General features: G+C 36.2%; 1 protein-coding gene across 2 annotated transcripts in view; it reads left to right on the top strand.

Moving 5' to 3' along the window:
- Window positions 1-298: 298 nt before the first annotated feature.
- The window catches only part of PCDH17 (protocadherin 17), an 81,920-nt gene continuing 56,761 nt past the window's right edge, over window positions 299-25,457 (top strand). For both annotated transcript variants that reach the window (XM_042838930.1, XM_042838928.1), the window contains exon 1: window positions 299-2,945. In XM_042838930.1, the coding sequence (XP_042694864.1) occupies window positions 336-2,945 (2,610 nt within the window). In that variant the 5' untranslated portion in view covers window positions 299-335. The remainder of the gene's footprint in view (window positions 2,946-25,457) is intronic.

The raw sequence follows: 25,457 nt of genomic DNA, 5'->3' as shown, positions 1-25,457 counted from the left end.
CTGCCGAAGTAACTGTGAGGGGACCGCAATCACGGCGAGCGCTTCCTGAGACGCTGCCGGAGCTGCTCCCCCCTCCCCCGCCACCCCCCTCCGTCTGCTCCCTCCCTCCCTCTGAGCTACATGGTCCATTTGCTGCCTCTCATCCTGAGTCTCTGCAGATGTTTTAGAGCAACAGGTTCAGGAACTTAAAATATAGGGGTGGGGAGAGAGAAGGAGAAAAAAAAAAAAAAAAAAAAGACAGAAGAGGAAGAGCAAACCTAGTGCAGGAGGCAGAGAAGACAGGGACGACCCTGGTCACCACTGCAGCTGCTGCCATTCCCCACCCCTGCTTGGGGATGTACCTTTCCATTTTTTGCTTCTTCCTCTGCTGGGCTCCTGCCCTGACACTGAAGAACCTGAATTACTCAGTGCCAGAGGAGCAGGGAGCAGGCACGGTCATCGGGAACATTGGCCGCGATGCGCGGTTGGCAACGGGGGCAGCAGGTGGTGGGCTGCTGCCTGCTGAGCGCAGTAGCCCTGGACGCGGATCCAAGTCCACCTTCCGGGTGCTGGAGAACTCGGCCCCTCACCTCCTAGATGTGGACGGGGAGAGTGGGCTGCTCTACACCAAGCAACGTATTGACCGTGAGGCACTGTGCCGGCGCAGCACCAAGTGCCAACTGTCCCTTGAGGTGTTCGCCAACGATCAGGAGATCTGCATGATCAAGGTGGAGATCCAGGACCTGAACGACAATGCACCGACATTCCCTTCTGACCAGGTGGACATGGACATCTCAGAAAATGCTGCGCCAGGCACCCGCTTCCCACTCACCAGTGCTCACGACCCAGATTCTGGGGACAACGGGCTGCGAACCTACCTTCTAACCCGTGATGACTACGGCCTCTTCTCTCTTGATGTGAAGTCCCGCGGTGATGGCACAAAGTTTCCGGAGCTGGTCATCCAGAAGCCATTAGACCGTGAGGAGCAGAGCCACCACACTCTGGTGCTGACAGCACTGGATGGTGGCGACCCACCACGCTCGGGCACGGTGCAGATCAATGTACGCCTCATTGACTCCAATGACAACAGCCCTGTCTTTGAGGCAGCCTCCTATGTGGTTGAACTGCCAGAGAATGCACCATTAGGGACAGCTGTTATTGACCTCAATGCTACTGATGCTGATGAGGGCACCAATGGTGAAGTGCTCTACTCCTTCAGTGGCTATGCACCTGATCGTGTCCGTGACCTCTTTAGCATCGACCCACAGAGTGGCCTCATCCGTGTCAAGGGCAACCTGGACTATGAGGAGAGTGGTCTCATAGAGATTGATGTCCAGGCTCGAGACCTGGGGCCCAACCCCATCCCAGCTCACTGCAAGGTCACCGTCCGCCTCATTGACCGCAATGACAATGCTCCCACCATTGGCTTTGTCTCCGTTCGCCAGGGAGCACTGAGTGAGGCTGCCCCACCAGGCACTGTCATTGCCCTTGTGCGAGTCACTGACCGTGACTCCGGTAAGAATGGGCAGCTTCAGTGCCGGGTGCTAGGAGGTGGTGGTGGGCCTGGAGCTGTCCCTTTCACACTGGAGGAGAACTATGACAACTTCTACACTGTGGTCACTGACCGGCCCCTGGACCGTGAGGCACAGGATGAGTACAATGTGACCATCGTGGCACGTGATGGGGGGAACCCCCCACTCAACTCCACCAAGTCGTTCTCTGTCCGAATCCTCGATGAGAATGACAATCCACCCCGCTTCAGCAAGAATCTTTATGTATTGCAGGTGCCCGAGAACAATATCCCTGGAGAGTATTTGGGCTCTGTCTTGGCTCAAGACCCTGACCTGGGCCAAAATGGGACAGTCTCTTACTCCATTCTGCCTGGGCACGTGGGTGACGTATCCATCTACACCTATGTCTCTGTCAACCCAACCAATGGTGCTATCTATGCCCTGAGGAGCTTTAACTATGAGCAGACAAAGCACTTTGAGTTTCGCGTGCTGGCCAAGGACTCGGGTTCACCCCATCGTGAGAGCAACGCCACAGTACGTGTCACTGTGCTCGATGTCAATGACAATGCACCCCTCATTGTCCTACCTGCCCTCATCAATGACACCGCTGAGCTGCAGGTGCCACGCAACGCTGGGGTGGGCTATCCTGTGGGCACCGTTCGTGCCCTGGACAGTGACTTTGGGGAGAGTGGGCGCCTTACCTATGAGATTGTGGAAGGCAATGAGGAGCACCTCTTTGAGATGGACCCCACTAGCGGTGAGATACGCACCTTGCACCCCTACTGGGAGGAGCTCAGCCCTGTGGCTGAACTAGTGGTAAAAGTCAGTGACCATGGCAAGCCCAGCCTCTCTGCGGTGGCTAAGCTCATTGTCAGGGCCTTGGCAGGGCCCCTACCCGAGGCTGGCGAGCCACAAGTGAATGGCGAGCAGCATCGGCGACCGCACTGGGACTTGTCGCTGCCCCTGATCGTGACCCTGAGCACTGTCTCCATCATCTTGCTGGCTGCCATGATCACTATTGCTGTGAAGTGCAAGCGAGAGAACAAGGAGATCCGCACCTATAATTGTCGCATTGCCGAGTATAGCCACCCTCAGCTGGGAGGAGGGGGAGGCAGTGGCGGGGGAGGAGGAGGCAGTGGCAGTGGAGGGGGCAAGGGCAAGAAGAAGAAGATCAGCAAGAATGACATTATGCTGGTGCCCAGTGAGGGCGAGGACAGCCGGGGCCCCCTCAATGTCATGAACGTGGTGAGCAGCCCATCCCTGGCCACCTCACCCATGTACTTTGACTACCAGACCCGCCTGCCCCTCAGCTCTCCCAGGTCTGAGGTGATGTACCTGAAGCCCGCCTCCAACAACCTGACTGTACCCCAGGGACATATGGGCTGCCACACCAGCTTCACAGGGCAAGGGACTAACGCCAGCGAGGCTCCCCCGAGCCGGATGTCCATAATTCAGGTAGGAGACTTTTAGAATTCCCTGGACCTCACTTTAGACGCTGGTTTAACTTTACGTTTTGTCTGCAGTGAAATCTGCTGTAAGACACCACTGAAGGGACCAACCCAAGTCACTAAATAGAGGTGGACTTAATAAAAGTGGAAGCAGATCACATTTGATGTGTCTGGTTCTGCTGTCACACAATTGTTTCTTGTGTGACTCAAAAGTAAGTGCCCAGTGAAAGAGATGGAGTTACGGCAGTGTAAACGAGGTGCGTGTGAGGGTGCAGGTAGGCATTTAATACATTTGGGGCACTTTGGGGTAATTTCCTAGAAGATCATCAGATAGAAGTGGACGCTTCTACGGGTTTCACTTGGCTTTGGTTAGGAGGTGGAGATGGAGGAGGGTGTTTCCAGAGCAATCTGTAGTGACAGGACATGAGAGAAACTCTACCCACTGAGGACATCTATTGCAACAGTGTATTATAGCCCTCCAATCCTGTATGTAAATACGAGCTTTCTTTTCAAGATGCATGTTTTTATTTTTTTTAACTTCCTTCTTTAGAATATATATGCATAAATATTTATTTTTGACACAGAACAGTATCATCGGGGCCCCATTGCCTCCTCCTCTCCCCATAAACAACCAAAAATTTTTGTTTAGTCAAGTAGAAAAAAATGTATGTGGTGACTCCCTCCTACCCCTAAATGTCAACAAAGCTCACGTCCTGTCATAAAACAGCAAAACGACTAGTCAGATTTCCAGTAGCCTGAGTCAATATTGATTATTGCTTTATAGTGAAAGACTTACATGCTGTGTCTTCTACCAAAGAAATTACGTTTAGAAATTACAGCTGGGCTGCATTCTGCTGTCAGTTATATCCATACTGTCCTCTACCGACTTTTGTGAATGTGAGAAGTGGCAGAATTTGGATCATTGGATATAGGGTGCTAATCAATTGACTTAATTTCTAGTGGGTATTGCAAACTCAGAAGACATATTCTAGAGCAGTGCACTCACAGAGGGAAGGTGAGGGCAGAATTTGGCTCCGGTTGATTTAATTTAAAATATTGCTTTATGATTAATGCAGCTTAATGTTCAAATATTTCAAGTATGTTCCAAAGTGATTTTTAACGTTTGGATTGAAAGCAGGCTCTGGATAATGACTATTAAATATATTTGAAATGTCATATTTGTTTTGTCCTGTAGTCTCCTAATATGCTGTTCTGAGTCGTAGGGGAATGAGCTGAGTGTATCAGAAGTGACACAGACTCACTTTGAATATGCAGCTACTGGGAAAGGAGTTGCACTTTAGACACCTGATGTACAAAAAGAAAATTCATAGTACCTTTGAATTATGCTACCCTGCAGTCTGTGATCACCGGATGTTCTAGTTGCCAGCTGCATCTAACATTTTAAACTAAATAGAAGTACCCATCAGTTAAGTAACAAAAATTCCAGTAACTGATAGCCTGTAAATGGAATATTTTTGACAGGAAAAGAAAAAATAAAAAAAAAAATAAAAAAAAAAAAATAAAGGCTGTTTGTACAAGGTCACTGTGAACTAATCCTCAACCCACTATTGAGTTGAGTTATGTCACAGAAACAATTTCATTTTATGCCTATCATGAATTTGTGTTGCTGTCAATTAGGTGAGCAGAGCAATACGTAAAATCTGGAATTGATTTTAACAAAAAGTGACACTTCAGGAAAGAGTTTAGTTTAGGGCGCAACCAGAGATAATTTGATTTGTAATTCATGCTTTATGAGACAAATAACTTTCAATGACAAGTGTTTAAGTAATGTCAACTTTTTTTTTCACTGTAAAATGGAGTGGTCAGAATGCTAAGAAAAAAAAAGAAAAAAAAAGAAGGTTTTTTTTTGTTTTGTTTTGTTTTTTTGTTTTGTTTTGTTTTTTAACCTACTGGCAAGTGTAATAGTTACTAAGAGCCAAATAATTTTACTTTCCTACAACCATGTAATGCCTATATAAAGCAATTAATTCATGTACTGACGCTACTGAGTAGTAAAAATTCAATTGTAGTGTAAAATCCCTATGGAAAATATGGTACCTTTTTTAAAGTGTTCAGTGTATGATATCAGTCATGAGTTTTTATTTATTTATTTTTCTTCCTGAGGTCTATATAAAGCTAAAAGAGGAATTTCCTCCCTTACAAAGGTGTGTTGTGGTTTCTGTAAGAGTTTTCGATATGGCGACTGTGGGAAATGCTTACCATAACTCCACACAGCACATACAGGCTTATCAAATATTTTACTCTTGCTTTCTCTGAATAGCCAACACAGCATGGGATACCTAGATGGTCCAGCAAGCAGATTAGGAAACATTCATTTTCCCCAGTGAACACCTGTTGAAATGTACTTACTAATGTTATACTTTGTAATTGTATTAACCAAACAAAACCATCATGTGAAACAGAGCAGTTGTTTTCAGTTCAGGAGGGGCCCAGACTTAAAGTAGTCAGAGGGGAAAATCCGATCCTGCTTCACTCTAATTTTGTATTACTGAAATATGTTTTGTATTCTCCATCTCTACATCTCTAGAGTAAATTTTGTATAAAATTTGAATTCAGTATGTATACACTACTTTCTGTCTTGTCTTCCATTTCTGCATCATAGAAAATTCAAACTGCAAGCTCACAGAGAAGCTGTAAAGGATCAGTCCTCTCTGTGGATCTAACGTATCACAGGAAACACAAGAAGAGCAAATTGCACAGTTAGGAATCAAAAGTATAGCCAGTGGATAAAAAAAGATACAGAATCCAAGCAGCTGCTTTATCATCTGCTTTCATTAGTCAATTCAAAACGGCAGTTTTCTTCGTTACTTCAGTAAGAGAAAGCCAAATGGTTGTGTAAGTGTTCCCTAGCGAATATTCACTTGAGTTTTTCCAGGTATATTGCCGAATCGTGGTAATCTCACGCTATATTATTTATACAATGAAACTGCTTTCCTTCACTCTCATTTTCTCAGCAAGTGAGAATAGCAAAGTTCTGTAACAGGAATCAGATATTGTAACTTTGTTTATCTATGTATATCTATATGCTTATATGCAGTGCATATACATATGTATATACATAGTAAGTGTTACATTATTGCTTAGACCGATTGAGTCTGTAAATATTTAAAATCAAGTAATTTATTTATCTGAAAGATCCAAGTTTTCTCACTCTTGATAAGAGTACTTGCCTTTTTTTTCCTCCTTTTCAGTAGGGGCTGTTAACATCAATAGGCTTTGCGATTTCTAATGAAATTATGCTACAAACAGCACAATTTATATCTTTGTATACCTGTGGGATAAACTGTTCCTTAGTGGCTATGGGTTTCAGACTCACCCCAGAGGACTAGAAGCAAAATACTGCTGCATATATGTTATAGAGTAGTGTAATCTTCCCTCTCTTTGAGTGACTCCTGTTATTCACTAGTCACAAGGTCTAACAACTTGTGTCTTTTTTCACTGCTTTGTAGCATTTAGCTACTTGTAATGATTGCGTGTGTTATTTATGTGAGTCAGAGAAGTCATTTGTTACTATAATAATTAAATAATTTAAACATGCACACTTATAGGTACGTGTAAAATTTTGGATAAATAGACAAGGATGCTGAATACCTCTAGCATTTATTGGCTTATAAGAGAATTGCAACTGCCTACGGTTTCTGAAAATAGACCATTTGTGATTTGACATGCATGTGAGGTTGATATGTATAAAGAACAGCATTAATAATGCACCGTGCAGTTAGAACAACTACACATTATCACGTTCTGTTGTTTTTTACTTCAGCAATCACATTCTAAACATATTTTAGAAACACTGCTTTCAAAGAGTAACTCAGTGAAAAACATTCAAATGCAGACAAGAGCTGTACAATTCTCCCTATCACATTAAATATTCCATGCAGTCTTTCAATCACTTGAGTCCAAACTATTCATTTTTACTGGGGAAAAATGGGGAAGACTGGAGAAAATTGAGTGTCTACATGGCTGACAGGCAGTATCAATTCAGTTGAGATCTTAAAGTCTACTGGGCAAATTCTCTTCATCTCATTTTGGTGAGTACATCAAGTTCATGTACTCTCCTGTCAAAGAGAAACAGTATTTTGCTTTATTTTGAAGAAGATATATTAAATATGCATATATAAAGCACACACATATATATAGGTGTGTGAAAAATGTATAAACATAAACGTGTATGTTCATGTCTCTCATAACAAAAGGTTATATGATGACCAGTTTGTGTTAGTTATGGGGAAGCCTTTCCCTGTATGAACAAGTGACAGTCTCTTTCCCTGCAGGATTTCAGCGTATAAGAATGAATGGATACAGGGGAACAAATAGGTTTCTTAAATATATAAGTTCTGGAAAAAGATTTCTCAAAGTGACATGACAGTAGTGCAGAAAACTATCTACTACAAAGACTAGAGATTTTTACCATTCTTGTGGTGCAACTTGGAAAGATTTGGATACATGTGAGGAATGAGACAGGAGTTAATAAAGGAAGTAGTGTCCACAGGTTTTGATATACAAGTCAGAGAAAAAAGAATGGCAGTTCTGCAAGAAGCTCTCAAGCTGGGAACCACTTTAGTTGCTGTGCCAGGCAGTCCTGTAGCATTTTAAGATAAAGTACAGATCATTCTTAATACTTTAGGCACCCGATGTTTACGATGTGTCAACAGATTACTGTTAACTCCCAGTGCAGCTTCATTGCCAGGTGCCTAGTAGTATCTAAGAAGATGCAATCTTCAGGGGAAATAAAAACATGAGCTACATTAGTACTGCTCTCTCTTTAGGTATTATATCATTTCATGCTTTACTTCGAGAAACTTCAGCTCAAAAATGTCAGGATTGCAAGAAAGAAGCATGCAACTTTCCTTACAGAAGTTGCATCATTCTCAGTGTTTTAAAATTCCTGTCTAAAATCAGAGGTAGTAAGTTTGATTTCTGTATCTACTCCGCAAATGTTATTCTCTCTCACTACAGCTAGTAGAAATTAATATTTTACACTAAGAGGACACAGGGGCAGTTCTACACATTTACAGATTGGCAAATTTGTACTCATTACATGTTTGAATGTATTCTAGGGCCATATCTAAGGATTGTCATAAATTTCAGAACAGCCTGACTCAGATGAATTATGGTAGTTTTTACAATCTGGCAAGGGCAGATGTCTTGCAAAATAACTCCTGTGAATGCCTTGCATTGTGTAAATACAGTCTGCAATTAGTAGGATTTTGTATTCTGTAGTTCTGTAGCTTTAGGTTTACTTATTCATTAAAGTCAGTACTGTGATTAGCTGTACAAGAATTGCAGGACAGGACATTTTCTGTGTTTGGGTGAAGCATAATTCCGTTCTTCCACTACGTAATACTGTGACAAAGTACATTCATTTTGGGAGCAAGTCTAGCAACCTAGAGCAAAGTGTGGTGTCCAGTTCAGTTGCTGAAATAGGCAGAGGAAGCAGAATTTGTTCCCTGTTTTGCATTATTGCTGCCCTGGTCTTGATCTCCTTGACAATATTGTTTATAGCAACATTATTTCAAAAGGGTAATTCCTGATATATAGGTCCATGTGAAATCTAAAGAACTTTTCCAAGATGAAATGCTTTAATATGAAGCAGTAAAAATACATGGAGAAAGACAACTTAAGAGAACACTGATCTAAGAAAGAAACCGACACTGCCACGATAGGAATTCTTGGTCACCAATAAATTAAGAATAATAATGTCTCTCTAGAAGTTGCTGTTTTATAAATTCTGAGAGTAGTAGAAAGTACAGTTAAAATAAGTGATGAGACAAGTCATGCAGCATCTACTAAGTCTCACCTCTCAATGGCTCTTAAAGTTGTCTGAGCTTTCCTTATCTTGGTGCTCACTCTTATTTCCTAACTTTAACTGGTAAATTTCACACATGATTGTAATTACCAGTGCAATTTTCATGACTGATCCATTGATGAGTAATCTTTTAACAGCAGATTTGGCCAGATTTCTGTTATTCTTACCCACACTGAAAAGAAAGCCTGGTTTTACTCAGATATCAGTCAATAGCATAATTTCGTCTTCATCAATTATTTCAGTGGATTGAAGTAAATTGTGACTAAGATTCTTACATAGTGCAACTAAGAATAGTGTGATCAGGCCTGTTATTTTTTGACTTCATCCTTTTGTGATGTTTTCTTACAACATCTTTACAGACATTAATTGATGAGACTAGAATTTAGAAGATCTCAGCTCTGTGATGTGAACTGTAACACAATCAGGTGTGCAGCTGCAAGAGGAAATCAAGTGCTCTGTTGAACATATTGCTGAAAATCCTGTTTCATATGTTTTCATTAATTTTACAAAAATGTGCAGAATGTGACATTCGTAACAATCAGTAAATATTGATATATGGAAAATTGTAATTAGGTTAGCCTATTTGAAAATATCACTTGCTGATAAAAAGGCATAGGTATAAACTTGCTTCTTTAAGAAGGTAAAAATATGAATGAGAGAATATGTTCTGGTCACTGTATATGGCTGTAATGGGATTTTGTTTTCGTTTTATTATCTTCCTCCTCAAGAAGCTTTAACGTACAGAGAAATATTTATGTTTTCAAAGAACTTGCTTCATCTTTCTTTCCTCAGTGTTCCTCTAAAAGTTAAAATGCCTTGCCAAATTATCTGCAAATTTATGTATCCAGGCTGCTGTTTTCTTTCTGATGAAAACATATTGCATGCATGGCAGAAGTCTTGAGAGGTTGCTTGAAGATTGAGGAGTGCATGTAAATACAAAGGAATTACATTTTGCTACTAGTGTTTTCCAACAGGTAGGAATTTTCTTGTGAAAAGAACTTAAAAAATGATTTGTTGACCAGAGCAGGTCCATTTTTATCTTTAAAAGTATCAAAGTCAAAAGGTCAGAGTAGAGCAGTTGGGACAAATTTTTACAGCAGATGGTTTGAGAGCTTTATGCTTTCAATTGTATCTCCACTTCAGCTGAAGAGAAATGGTGAAATTAAAGCTAAAGGGTTTGAGAATATAGGAAAAAAATAAAGCTCTCAGGGGAATGCAATCTCTTACCTACATAGGAAAATAATAAATAAATAAAAAACAGCAGATACTAGGAAGAGAGTGTCAATATCATTTTGGAAAAAGTTCTTTGAGTGTGTTTCATTTATTAGGTTTTCTAAGGGGGCAGCAAGGAGATTAACTATTTGTTGCAGCTTTTCCGGATGTGATTGGATGAAACGGAGTATGCTGACTGCAATAAATCTTAGCTAGGGTGCATTCTAAACTCTTGTAATGTATTTTTCATGGTCTTTTAAATACAACTTTATTATTATTATTTATTATTATTATTATTATTATTCTACTTTAGTCTTTTTCAGAAGAAGATTCTGGATTAATTACTGTAAATCCTGTGAGAAAGAAATAGAGAAATAAATTATTAAGCATTTTAGATAAAATGCTCAGTATTAACTACTACATTTAAGAACAAGCAAATTCATGTGAATGTCTCTGTTAATTAGGATATTAGGTAATGCTTCAAATAACCTCCTTCTTATTCCCAAAGGCTTCTGATACCATTCCTGCTTATTCAGATCACAAGAGAAGCATCTCTTTACTGAATTGCATGCAGTACAGAGCTAACTGAATAGAAAGGATAGCAGTTGCTTGAAATAAGAAAATACTTCCCTATACTTCATCCTAAAAATTGAGAAGTCCCTCTACGTGTATAGATGATGCTGAAATGTTTCAGCCAATTATTAACCTTGCTTGTGCAGAAAGACAGCATGAAGATCAGTTTACATCTTTTGGTACAGTGAGGAAATGGCACCCGTTTGAACCCCCAAGCTGATCTATTCTCAATTTTGTGCCCTATAGGCAATCTAGGAAAGCAAATGCTTCAAGAGAACAGTATTTCATATTATCTGTGGAAGTTTCTACTGCCTTTGTCATTTATGCATCAGATCAGAGTTCCTCTGGTTCATAAAATACTTTTCCCCATAACAGAAGAGTTTCTAATTGCATCCTGTTCCATGCTGTGTGGCTGCGTGCTGCAGTCTCCACTGCATGCCAAAGGAGGACTCTAAAAGGGAAAAGCAGAACTCTCATTACAAGTAGTGTGGGTGGAACCTCTGATCGATGCATTGTAAGTTCTTTCAGTGATAGACGTGTGAAATGAGTTTCAGGCAGTGTTTCAGACCGTCTATTGGTACATGTGACACACTTGTATTTGCCTGTACTAGTTCTAGTGACACTATGATTACTGGTATTTGCAGTCCTTGCCCTGGAACACTTCCAGGCAGTTTTATTGTATTGAAATGGCTCTTGTAGTTCATTGCGCATCTAGCATAGCACTGTTGTTTATGATTGGCACGTTTGCATATATTTATTCAAAAAAAAATCAGGCAGTTAAACTGCATAATTATGGGAAAACGAATCATAACAATAAAAGACCATTTAAGTTAACAAGCTTTGTGATCAAAGGATAAATACAGGTTGGATAAATGAGACTCTAGATGTAACTAATCTACATAAATAGGCTTTGGTTTGATTAGAGGAAAGGAATATATTAAAATAATCCAAAGCTATTAAAATCATTTTACTTCAGTACTTTTAAAAATCTGCTTTTATTTTATCTCAATTTTAACATTTCTATACGATAAAAATAGCTGTGTTCAATGCTAAACTATCTCAACTTGTGTTTATTTCTTGATTAATAATGTTCAGAGAGCGAAGAAATAAATTCTAAACTGACAGAAGTAAACAAAAGTAACAAGTTCTCATTCTAGTTTGAATGTCTCGTGTGTCAGAAAGCCTTAAACACTTTTTAATGTCTTAATTTTAATTTTTTAATGTCACAATGTTGGAGGGTTTTTTTTTTTTTTTGATTGATTTTTAATTAAAGAAAAACATTAAAGGGAACATTTAAAGGACAATTTCTTGTTTACTGTCTTTATCAGCAGAGAGCAGCCTTTGTAGTGTTTGAAAGCTGGTGCATTAAAAATCAATTTCAAGTCTTCAAAGCTATAAACTCTTGCTTGCTTTGTAGATACATACTATGTTTAAAATCATTGGAAGCACACTTGACAATTGAATTAAAAACAAAAGGTAAATAATGGCTTCATCCAAATTTTGAAGGATTTTAATGTATTTTTAATAATAGCTAAAGGACTTTCTTATTGAGAACAGACATGTGAATCACAATTTGTAGCTTTTGAAAGCATAATTTGTTCCTGAAGACAGTTGTATGCATTATTTTATTAATAGAGTTTTGTTTTAAACCTCTGTTGGTGTTACACTGTTCATTTTAATGAATACCGTGATTCAAACACAGTACATGTCAGTCACTATCTTTACTTACTATATTTCTGTCTTGTTCATTGCTGATTGCTAAGCAACCACTTACAGTTAAGCTTGTTTAGCTACAATTCAGTTTTTTGGTTTTGTTTTTTTTTTTCTTTTTTTTTAAAGGTAAACCCATGTGATCTGAAGATACTCAATAAAAATATTTAAATTATATAACATTTTAAAGGTTAAAAACAAAAACAAAGCAACAACAAAAAAACACTAAAAATGTTGTTTTAACAATGTCCCTCAGATTCAGAACTTGGGCTTTGCTCTGATACTGAGGAACAGACTGTCAACGAAAGCCGAGAAAACAAGATGACGTCTTTAATCAGTACATAGGCAATTTTGAGGCTTACAGATGCTAACCTTCTTTTAAATTGCATTTGTACTATGTCTTTCAAGGAACGATCTTTAGAACACTTATTCAGTGAATATTTTAATTTAGGTCAATAGAACCACTGAGTTAAATTGATTGCTTACAGAAATGGAGCTACTGATATGCGTAAGCACATGTAGAATTAAGCTCAGAATCTCTTAGTCTGTATTAGCTTAACTGCTCCCTGTTGCTTTTCTCCCTTACTTTAAAAACATTGCAAAGCTGCAAAAGCTGTTTGTATCACTTAGCCTCAAACTGCATTCTCTAGTACTCTATTGAGATAGTCCTGATGTCTGAATATTTGATATTTTTGCTCTTTTGCATAGACTTGTGTAATTTGATATGCAGATTTGAAGATCATAAAAACAATCCTGCTTTGATGATCATGAGCAAGATTATCCAGCCACAGCTGTAAAGTACCCAGTGTGTTCTTTTCTGATCTCTTCATCATTTCAGTGGATCAAATGACAATAAGAATATAGTGGAATTTAGAGTGCTTGGGAAATACCAAATTTAAAAGCCTTTTAAAAAATGGAAGACATGAAGCCTTGGAAGCTATTTGAATGTCTAGAGTTTATGTCAGATAATAAAACTGTTCATGTGTAGATACATAGATGTGACAGCAGCACAGATTCAAAGCAACTAGTTAGCTGGATTTAAAAAAAAAAAAAAGTTATTAACAAGCAACGCACATCTATTTATTCATTTATTTAGCACTATGCATTATCAGTGTTTTAGAAGATGGTGTCAATCTACACCTTTTTCTACAACAGAGAAAGTATCTATGGGGTGAAAAATGCTTTTTCTTTGAGTGCACAGTCTTCATTTTGTCCATCTGTGAATGTGTTCTGTCTATTTAAACTTACCTGTAGCTTCTTTTCAGGTGTAAAAAAATACATTATTGCAAGGGGTAGAACAGCTAGATGAATTTATTATTTATCAATTGGCCACCATCTTCCTCAACAATACACATCCCATCATCACAATAATGTGATTGTAAAAGAAACAGCAATTCCTTCAATTGTGAAGTAGCTCATGTTAAGTAATTCCATGTATCAAACTGAATTCCAGAATTATGAAGAAAACTTCAGTGTCAGTTCATTCACAATATAAGGGCAGAAACACAAGGAGCCTCTTTTCTTCATCCCCTTCTGCATTGATACTGGCAAAATAACCTTGGGCATGAGTGAGTAGATAGATTTCCAGAATCTGACCTACATGTTAGCTTATCTTCTTTGGATAAAGTAAAGCAAAAGAAAACTGCTTTTATTAAACAAATATAATCCTCAGGAATTTTGGCTAGTATTGGCAAAGATATTTAGATAGAGATAAATTGCTTGCAGTCATGTTAAAGTGCCAGCAGAGGAGATTACTTAAATAAAAGATTTTTTCCTAATTTAAATTTTGAGCTATATATTTTCCATAGTATTTTATAATAAAGACAATTACATAGTAATTTAGGTTAGAATGCATGCCCACTTCACCATCTCAAAACCCAATTTGTTACTACCTGTGGCTATTTCTATTAAAAAAAGAAACATAATTACTAAGAGTCTCAGCAGTCTAAGAGTAAATTTTTTGCAATTACGATACCTCCCTTGGGCAGATGTGTGAAATGGCAGATTAATTCTTGCAAGTAACTGTCTATTCCTTATACACTATTAAAGTTGTTGGTATCATTATATTGGTGATGTTTGTTTTGTAATGGTTAAAGTTATAGCAGTAATCCTATTACAAGTCTTTAGACATAGGGCTTCGTACCATAGGCTTTAGAAACTCTGCTGAAGTTTGGTACATGGCATTCTAGAAATTATATCCTAATTCTATTTTTATGGAGTATGATGCACTTAACTCTCATTGAGTTCCAATGAAGAAGTCTATTGGTGTGACTTCATGTGGGCTCTTGATCCACCTGCAGGGAGCAGCACATCCAAATGCATAATTGCCTTAACAAATTATTTTTTTGCCCAACACATGATATTTTCTCTAGAATTTCTTGCACAGTAGTTGTCATATTTCAATTATTTTCCCATTTGGAAAGAGAATTCCTCCATACACAAACTTCTGAATAATAACTTGGGACTTTTGTGACATATGCATTGTTTAGACAAGGTTACATTAATTCTTTTCTTTGAAAGTTTGTATTTAAGAGAATAAAACATGATATGCAACATACAGTTATATTCATTTGCTTTTGAAAGAATGTGCTCAAATGCTGGCTGAGCTAATTAAATATCGAGACAAATCCATAATTTGAATTCTGTATTCCAGCAACACCCTCAGTGAAATATTAGCATTGATATTGAGTCTCTGTGGTGAATCTTGTAGAAATGTCCTAGATGTTTACAAACCAACATAAGTTTAAAACAAAGAGAAATTTTTCTGTGGTCTTTGCAGAGAACCCTTTGTCATGTGGTTTACTTTAAGAACAAAATCTACTTTCATAGTCTCAGTATGACAAGCTTTAATGAGAGGAGTAATCCAGAACATTTTCTCCCAGGTTATTAAGAATTTACATGTCAAGGTCACACCCTAAAATACCTGTGAGTATAGAAGTTACCTGTAGAGAACCCTGGGTTAAGTGGGTGTTGTGTTATAGGTAAAATGTTTTCCTGTTGAGAAAAATAGCAATCTTCTTTGCTTGCTCTATCTCCTGAACTGATATACAGACTATGAAGTCATTGCAGTATGTTGACACTGAAGTGACAGAGATGTGGATGGTTATACGGAGTGCTGTAATCAAAAGGCCTTATTTTTTCTGTCTACAGCTACTTGGCCATTGCTACTGTATTCAAGATGTATTCAATCAAACTCTACATTTTATGAGGTACCTCATCATAGGCACCTGAATGTTATGGCTTTAAAGCATATTTAGGGACAGAACCTCTTGCTAAATTTGTGCAAGCCTAAATTATTTATCTTATGTCACAAATAATAAATCAACTCATCACCATTTTATAGTTGAAAATCTCCTTACACAGGCATGTGAAGCTGTAAAGTTTATGATCTACTGTTCTGTCATAAATTCAGCCATAATTTTGGCAGCATATTTAGTGGTAGATCTTTTTCTAACATTATGAGGAAATAATTATGCCAAGATATTTGTGAGAAAGTTAGGCTTTTTATAATGTCCCAAAATCACTTATAGAATAACTTGTTGATGTTTTTTAATGAAATATTGAAATAGCCTTATGACCTAAATAAGAAACTAGACAGAAGAAAGTATTGTAAGTTTTAGCATTTGCAATTTGCTTCTTAATTCCTGAGGAATTTAAGGGAGGAATCATTGCTTTTCTGGATTTTAGGAAAAGGAGGAGGATAAAGTTTCAGCTTGAGAGGAAAATAAGTGATCTAGATTTATCTCTGTTCTTCTGTCCATCATCTTGAAAGAAAGCTTCAGTGGTCTTCTTTATGTACATTTTCTGTGCAGGCAGTGTGACTTCAGAACAAGGTCCTATGTTACCCTTATTGCTGACATTTTTCACTCTGAAGTGAAGAAATACAGAACTGGACTCTTATGCCACATATAGTGTTTTCTGCCTAGCTAATCACCTTTCCTTGTTGCTGCTGTTACAAGTTGGTTTAAATGTCATCCATTGAGAGGACTATATGCCGTCATAAAAGAATATTATGTATAAGACTTTTTTTCACTTTCTATCACCATAGTAATATTCCTGCTTCTTTGTAGCTTTCTACAGGGTACAACATACGTACTGTGGGAATGTAGCACACTATGTAAAGACTCACTTATCTTGTAATTGAACTATGAAGAATGATCCAAGAACTATTGAAACCAAACTGAAAACATCCATTGATTTCAGTAGACCTCAGGTCATGGCTTCTAGGAGTTTTATTGTTGCTTTTAGTGAGAGTATGGGTTGGACAGAAGGTAAATGTAGTGGATAGGTGTTAACGTGAACTTAAAAGATTTAAAATATTTTCTCTGCTTCTCTTTACTGAACCTTATGAGTACAAAGCAGTTTGACAGTGTTAAAAAGCCATAATTTTATCTCCTTCTCCACCAGATAGTATTCTAGTTTTAATAAAACTTTTGTCTCTTCAGCAAGCATTTGTGATGTGCTGCTCGTAAAAACAAGAAAACAGCAGTGGTAAGAATAAGACATATTCCACAACTCTTATTGGCTTCACTGGGTGATCCTGCTTAGTAAGTTCTTTCAGATATGTGTTACCATTAAAAATAAAAATGCCAGCAATTTACGATTGTATTTTAGAATATCTGTATGTGAAGAAAAAAAAAAAAAAAAAAAAAAAAAAAAAAAAGGTTGCTTTCACACAGAAAAAAAAGGGTTGAAAACACAAGGAAATAAAAATGTTTTTGAAATGATAACAAATACTTCGATCTCTTTAAATTTCAAGGCAGTAGGTTTTTTTTTTTTAAATCTCCATCTAATTTTAATGTGTTAACTTAGAGACTTAATATTTAACATGTATTTTGGAGTGAAAAGTGAAAAAAAAAAAAAAAAAAGGCTAATGATATCAAAGATAAACTCCCAAGTGTTATTCTGCTTCTGTGGTATGATATTTCTTCAATAAACTGGATGTTCTTAGGAGTGCAGATTTCATTCTGATTAGCTAACCGTGGTTGTGTTTGCTATGCAGTTAACATAATATCTGTTAGGAATACCGAGGTAGACTCAATATGGTGGGAGCCATGGATAAAAGGTGCATTAAAGCGTTTCAAATTCAATCATTAGGTTTCATTGCACCCATCTGCTACCAGAAAATATAATTGGCAACTTGATTCATTGACCTTTAACTGTCATTTTTGACCATGTTTTTTTTAAATCCATATTTTCAAGTTAGATATAAAGAGTTAATTAAATAAGAGAATGCCCAGTACATTTTAATGCAATTACTTTTTTCTTCTTTTCTTTTTTCCTTTTTTTTTAAGTAAAAGTGGGTTTTTTTTTTTTTTGTTTTTGTTTTTTGTTTTTTTAATATAATCAGGTTTAATGTCTGTTGTATATTCTGCTAATCCAGTCAAAGTAGTTATTTAATATTGAATGTGGTTAAAAGAAACTAATGTTCAACTTCATTAAGGCTACTATTAAATAGAAGGCTTGCTGAACTACTGTTTTTTTGTTTGTTTGTTTGTTTGTTTTTTAATACTTGAACCAGTACCTCATATTATTTATTTCCAGGGGTCTCTGTTGCACTAAAATTATAGTTACAAGCATCAATTCTATCGAGATTATATAGCACAACTCAAGGACTAAATAAGCATTGAAATTTTTGAGTATTTCAGATTTTATTGCTAAAACATATTTAATCTTTTTTATTTTCTTGCACAGATACTCTCATGCAAGTGGGATGGATTGCATACAACTTTTGGCACTTCTGTGTTTCTGGCACACAAGTAGACTGTTCCGTAACAGTGTTAATAAGAGCAAGCAGGGAACAATGTGATAAATGAGGATTATTTAGTATTTTCTCAGTGATGGTAAATTACAGCACTATTCTGTCTTCTGAAGTTTATATAAAAGGAAAAAAAGTGACTACACATGTTTCTTCACAGTAGGATACAACTCCTCAAATATTTATATATTATACAGACAGATGCATGCAACCTAACCTTATAATCCCATTTTGCAGCTTTCCCAAATACTGGGGAGCTCGATAAACAGGAAGCCATTATATTGGCAGTGTAACTCCATTAATAGGATTCGGATTTGCCTTATTGACAAGCCAGTACTGCTAATATGATCCAGTATATTAAATTGACAGGAAAACTGGAGCGATAGAATGTATCTTCAATCTAATTGACAGGGAAGCTCTTTCAGAAGGTTCTTAATGTGTTTTTTATTGACAGTGCAGCTTCAGTAAGTACATATCACTGGTGAACAGTGTAAATATATTGGATGCAACTGTACCAGTAGATTCAGGTGAAGTAGTCATTATTCTGTTTTCCTATACTTCTATCTTCACTTTGATTTAGCTTGTATCAAGCTCTCTCATAAGATCTTCACAAAGACTTCTTAAAGCACCAGTCTAACTGCATTGCTCACAGGCGTTTGACAGGTTGTGAATTATTTTAAATGTATTCATCATTTTTAAACGAATAGAGGCAATACAGAACAATGCAATAATGTGTCATGAATTTCATTATGTTTATTTATTGATGCTGTGATAGCAGAAGGAGAGCTATTGTACTTTCAGATAGAGCTCTTTATGTGGTGTGATATTTAGCACTTCTTCCACCTCTTCTGGTCTTACACACTCTCCAAAAAAATAGTTCATACAGCAATTAGATTTTTCTAGTCCCATTTGACAAATCTGCACGTTCTCTTTCCAGACTGTGGAAATTTCATTAAATGCTTATATTTCTTGGTTCTGCACTGCAAAGTAAAATGAGGCTCAGAAGCCTAAAAACCACCGTAAGATCAACAACAATTGGAGTTCAGTCTGGAAAACCTACTTAATTCCCTTTTTAATAGGAGGAAGCTTTGGGTTCAGTTTCCACAATTTTTCCTAGTTTTTAAGTCTGCCCATAAATGTGTATCCTGTATCTCTGGCTGAGGAGTTAAGGAGTTATCTTTATTTTATATGTGAAAAACTGATCAGTCTGAACTCACCCTTTCTCTTGTCTTACAGGTCTCTTTACCTACCACACAAAAACTGTCTCTCTTACAGTGACCTTTTTAACTTCTTCAGAATTCAGGCTTGGTGCATCAATGAAGTGAGAGAAATCTTCACTTGGCCCTGTGTTTTCTAATCCTCACACTACATTAAATCACTATCATCTGGGCTCTGTCTTCTCTTGTGCCTTGTGCGTTGCGGAGTAAATTCTAGTAAAAACTTGAAAAATAATTGTTTTCAGTGAGACAGTACTACACTATCTGTGATACTTTGAAAGAAATTCTCTAACAAAAAAGATCTGTAACATGTGTAACAACTGTAGTATGTGCTAAGAAAATTAGTACATGGATCAGTCTATATATCTGGGGAAAATCTATATTCCTCCACTCACAGGAAAAAAATGAAAGTTTCTGTCTCCTGAGTCCTACTTTTACTTTTTTTGAAGCCCCTCTAACTATTTGACTGAGTAACCCAGGAATGAACTCTCATGATTTTGTTTTTCTCATTCAAGGGAAAGAGAAAACACCAACATCCTTCAGTAAAACATACAAGAGACTGGTGAATGCTGTGGCCTTGTGCATCTCTCTGGTTTTCTTGCCATGTGTTTTTCAACAATGTCACACATGTCAGAAATTCACGTAAATAAACTGTTCTTATAACTCTAAAATACTCATTTTGCAACATGTGAAACATCTCAAATATGTACATTCATATAAATTATGTCTCAAAAATATTTTCGAAGACAAAGTGGAGAGCACATATTAGGATAAGATTTGTTAAAACAGCTTGCTTAATTTTGCCTTTCAGATAAAATAGAATCGTTTATTAGAAGTTCATGCTCAGTTCTTTTTATTTAACATTTTATTTTATTTTTGATACTGAGGTAATACCTTTTCGTACTGAAAGAAGTCTTGTGAAATCAAAAACTGTTCTTCAGGCTAAGCAAACACACTCACTAGGTATATGTGGAAGACTAAGAAGTTCTTTGTGAAAGATTGTATTGCATTGAGCAAAACTGTTTCTAACAAAATCAAGACAATTTTCTGCTCTTTTAAAACCTGATTTGGCAGAATACATTACATTTACATTGTCTTGTAAATGATTGTCATTACATAAGATACTTGCTTCATGGGGAAAGGGTGGGTACTTCTCAAGGAAAGACGCAGAAAGGGCTTGAAGTAGATATTAAGTAGTCATCTGATGAAGAGGAGAGATATTTCATTTTGTAGTTAATGTTTAATTAAAAAGAATTTAGAGACCGTAAAGACGTTTTGCTTTATCATAGTTTCAGGTATGAACATCTACATAAAATAGAGTTGTGTTGAATCGTTTCTGAAAATGTGATACTTGTTCTTGTAATTCTGTGAAAAAAAATATGAATATTCTAGTAGCCGAATATTCATAAAACTGATTAATGTTTTAGTTCTTTTTTACAATTTTTAAATACATCTTTCCCTAATATGACTATTATTTCTGGACATAATTTGTCAAGAATACTTAAATATTGCATTTCTCCCTCTCTCCCTCTTTCTCTCTCACTTTTCCTCATTTTTTTTGTTGCAGTCATATTGAGTTTATGAACCATTTTTTTCAGAAGAGAGGTCTGTTAAAATGAAAACTTTTTCTTTTGTTCAGTATTATTCAAACAATATGAAATACATCAAAGCTTGTTATAAATTTTCAGAATAGTGGTATAACAAAGATATTTATTAAAATGGAAACAAAAAAAAAAAAAAAAAAAAAAGAAGGAAAAGAGCTAGGAGCTATTTTTTAATAGACAGTTTTTTGTTGTTCTTGTTGTTCCTGTCATTGTCGTTGTTTTGGTTTGTTTTATTTTGTTTTTAAATAGGAATTCTTGAAAGCAGAAGCCCATTCTTTCACCAAGCAGTAGTCAATTTCCTGAAATTTGATTGATTGTTATGGGGCTGCAATTTTAATCCTGATATTTTTATTTGAAAATATATATATCATCACATATATATATAGATATTGTTATTTATACACACGTTTGCAGAATCACTATTAAATATTTTTTTCTCTGTAAAATATCAAAAACATTTCAATAGAATATTGTGAACATGATTTTATGAAAGAATTTGATATTTCTTTCTTGGCCATAATTTTTCATTTAGTTTTCCCTAAATTAAAATTTTAGAAATTATAGCCAATTAATCGTTAGAATTGTTAGAGTAGCAGTTTAAATTTATAAAATTTAGTATTCTAAATTCACCATATATGAACAATACATACCAATAATTGTAGTTTACAAAGACACTGCTTCATCTTAATATGGAAGCACTAACAATTGTAATAGAATGAATGGCTTTACAGACAGTTGACAACAGCACTTGAAGACTGGTAAACAAGTGATTATTCAAGATAGACAGTTAGACTGTGGCAATTACATTGCCACAGCTGAAGACCACATACCAGAAGTGTGTTTTGTACAGGTTTAATTTGCCTGCTCTTCTGTGTTCTTCTTCAAAAGTAATGTAATCAAGTCTTAAGATTCTTGTTGAAAGGCAGTGGCTATAGCTTTTTTTTTTTTTTTTTTTTTTTTTTTTTTTTTTTTTTTTTTTTTTTAATTGCTTTTAGTGGCTTCTGGAAGGTTTGTGTGAGTTCTGGTCTCTTTCAAAATATCATTTTTATGAGCTCCATTCTTCTGGCAAAGCTGACAAGTGTGTACTCAAATCCTCAAGAACTTTTATGTAACATCACAGTAATGACAGTGTTCTTCAGACTTCAAATTTACTGTACAGTCACATATTAGGACAGATGGATAGAAGAATGCATTTTTAGGGGGCCATTGTAAGAACTCTGGAAATAATATACCTCTTCTCACTGGAAATAAATTAGTTTTAGTCTGTGAAAATAAACTTCTTTAGGAGAAGTGCGATAGGTTAGAGTGATATCACACTTTTAATTCACCAGTATTCATCCAGGATGATGGACAGTTCTCACTTCAGTTTTCCTTCAGTTTTCCTTGGAGACATTCTGTCAATGTCTGTTGTTTGTTTGTTTGTTTTTTCCTACTAAAAACTCATGACTTAGTGACCTAATTGATACTCTAGCTCTAAGTCTTCAATTTGAGTAACATATTTTGTGGTGTTTTTTTAATCAGGTACTTATAATTATATGTAATTCAGTCCTGGTATGATGCAACTTGCTTAGTGTTAGCTATTAAACTGAATATCTTGCTGGTCATCTATATTATCCCCGTAATTATTGAAGGAAGTCAGCTCTAGCAGCAGAACAAACCTAAAGCTAGATGGTCGAAATGGAGCGAATCTTGTGTAGGTACCTGTATCTGTAATATTATTAAAGAAATCTTAGTTGATTAGGTCAGCTTGTTGATGTTTATCTGTAGGCGCACTGAAATGAACCTGGGGGGGGAGCAAACAGAGAGACCCAATTCTAATTCCTGGAAAAGGGCTCAAAGAATGAAGGACTTATTTGCTGTTGATACATTTTTAAAGTAGCACTTATTTTTTAACATCACAGCTATGTGGTGTTAAGAGGTATGATTAATGCATGAACTGAAATGTGTAATATCACTTCTATAGAAAGTGTAAAAATTTTAAGTATATGATCTCTCACTTCAACTGGAATTAAAGAATAAATAAATAGACATTCATATCTCTCTGTAATCTGTTGTACACAGATTATGTATAACAGATTACTCTAAATTGTGTAGCCTTAAAATTAAATGTTTATTTTTACATATAATATAGGAAAACAATTATTGCCTAGATCTCAGAGTGCCCTGTTACAGATCATCACAAGCATGATATTTTTCTAGTTTATAACAGGATAAAGCTTAATGGTTTTAGAACAGAAGGAAAAGAATTCAACTTAGAGTTATACAGATGTCTGTGGTTATCAAGTATTTACAGTTGTCCTTTTGCAGCTCTGAACTCACTGTAAAAAGACAATTGTTTGTTTAGATGCAAAATACAATATAAGGAAATTGCTCAAATTTTGATTGATTTTGATTGATTTAAAGGCCATTTTTTACCATAAATACAGAATTTCTCAGAAGCAACTCCCATTATTAAGACTGGAGCCAAGATTTTGTCATAACTTCTATTTTAAAATTTATATTTTGAATGGTATACTACATGCTTTTATTGCTGTCAATGCAGAAACAAAATGTTTGACCAGTTCTGACCATGATTCAGATTACAGAGAAGTCCTTAGCACCACATTTAAGAAGCTGCTATAATTAATTCCAGGGCAAGAGTCTGATTTATGTTTCTTAATCAGATAGCAGAGAATTGATGAAAATGCATTTTGTAACAGACGTCTGACAACATCATAAAAAATGGAAGTGTTGATTCTAGTAGCTGCTATGTGTGGAGGCACATTTCTTGCATGAAAAAAAAAAAAAAAAAAATCACAAGGTTAGTTTTCCTGGGCATCTATAACTGAGATATTTGACTTAGAAAACAGATATGAGTTCGGCAGTTATATAGATTTATTTGGGTTGAGAATTATCAGACTGTATATGTTGTAATGATTATATATATGATGTGGATTTGCTGCTCACTAGATATGCTGGCTTACAAGTGAATACAAGAAAGGAATAAAATGCAGAATTAAGGCTGCTTCTGAAATATAAGGTGTTACATTTAAGAGATTAAATATAAGAATGTTATGCCTCCATTTCTTCCTTTTATTTTTTTTTTCTTTCAATATTTCTGCTTATAACTTTAAGCATGCTAACAGTTACAGCAAATTTATATTCTAATGACATTGGTTAAAAACAGAATCTTCTCTGTTTCTCAGTAAAAAGACCCCTAAATGAGGTAATTAGATTTGTAAAAGTATGACTATCTGTAGCTGAAAATGTGAGTACTTCTGAAAAGGTGACATGGAAAAGCAGTGGCACCACACGGGATTTTGTATGCCAAATCTTCAGAATTCTCTTTTTGTATTGCTTACTCTGCTTGGACAGTATTTAAGAACATTTATAAGCTCACCTTTTAATGCTTCTGAAGAACAACTTTCTTCTCGTACATCAGATTTTCAAATAGTGTGTAATTTTGGTACAATAAAAAAGTCTTATGCAACATACTCTGCAACTTAAATTAAAAAATACTTCAAAATGTGAATATTTTTTTTAACTTATCCTATTTTTTAAAAACCAAAAGACTTATCTACCAGTAAGAAGAATGTGTGTGTAAATATACCTCATAAATTCCTGAACAGAAGACAATTTATCTTTTGTGTTTTCCTTAAATCACACAAGATATCCACGAGCACATATATTTCACAAATGTTTTGAGAGTGGCATGTGGCTACTTATTTGCTGTTGTGACCAGCTTTGACTGTTATGTTTCAGATGTAACTTCATGTCTTTTTCAAGTCCAGTATTCAAATGATACAAAGAATAGCAAATATTTCCAATTACCATGTGTTTACAAAAAGCGAACGAACAAACAGAAACAGCCAAGCAAAAATAAATCAGAAAGGACAAAAAGGAGAGTGTCAAGGAAAAATAAATATCTAGGAGACCAGTCACTTGTCTAAACAATTATTATACAACATTAAATCTTATATTGGGCCTTCCAGTAATTGAGTACTGACTGTGCTACTGATGCTGATATGTGAGATGCTGTTGGAAAACTCATCGCTGCTGCAAAGCATAGTGGTGTGATCCAAAGTGATGCAGAAAACAGTAGGTGCTCTGTCACTAGGTCAGCTGCAAGACGAAGTGACATGCGCGAATCTACAGTATATGGAGTTTTGTGAAAGATTCAGTCTCTCTTTCTTCCAAAGAACTTTGGCTGATGACACAAGGGGAATTCAGTTCCCTTTGGCAGGACTCCATGTTGGTCTGGATGCTGTAAATACTTCTGCTTCTACAATTACTTAGCTCATGCTGCTAAAAATACACTCATGACAGAGTTAATGAAAGTATTTTTTTTTTTCAAACCACTTGTCAGCAACAATCATTTAATGTTCTTGCTTGCATGTGTGGTTCTCATTATTCAGATGTAGTTATTAATACTGATGAAAATTAGAGAGAGAAAATCCAAATATTTTCATACTTGCACTTTCCCAGTAGCATTTAAAAACAAATGAAACACCGAAATCTAAACAAGTACAAATATTTTTTTTTCTTTTTTCTTTTTTTTTGTTTCTTCTTTTTTCTTTTTTCTTTTTGGGTTTTTTTGGTTTTTTTGTTTGTTGTTTTGTGATATGTTGGGGTGGGG

Source organism: Centrocercus urophasianus, unplaced genomic scaffold, assembly GCF_019232065.1.
Source record: "Centrocercus urophasianus isolate 14NV4802_14NV808 unplaced genomic scaffold, USGS_Curo_1.0 seq_9, whole genome shotgun sequence".
NCBI lineage: Eukaryota > Metazoa > Chordata > Aves > Galliformes > Phasianidae > Centrocercus > Centrocercus urophasianus.
This window is presented reverse-complemented; position numbering and strand designations above follow the sequence as displayed.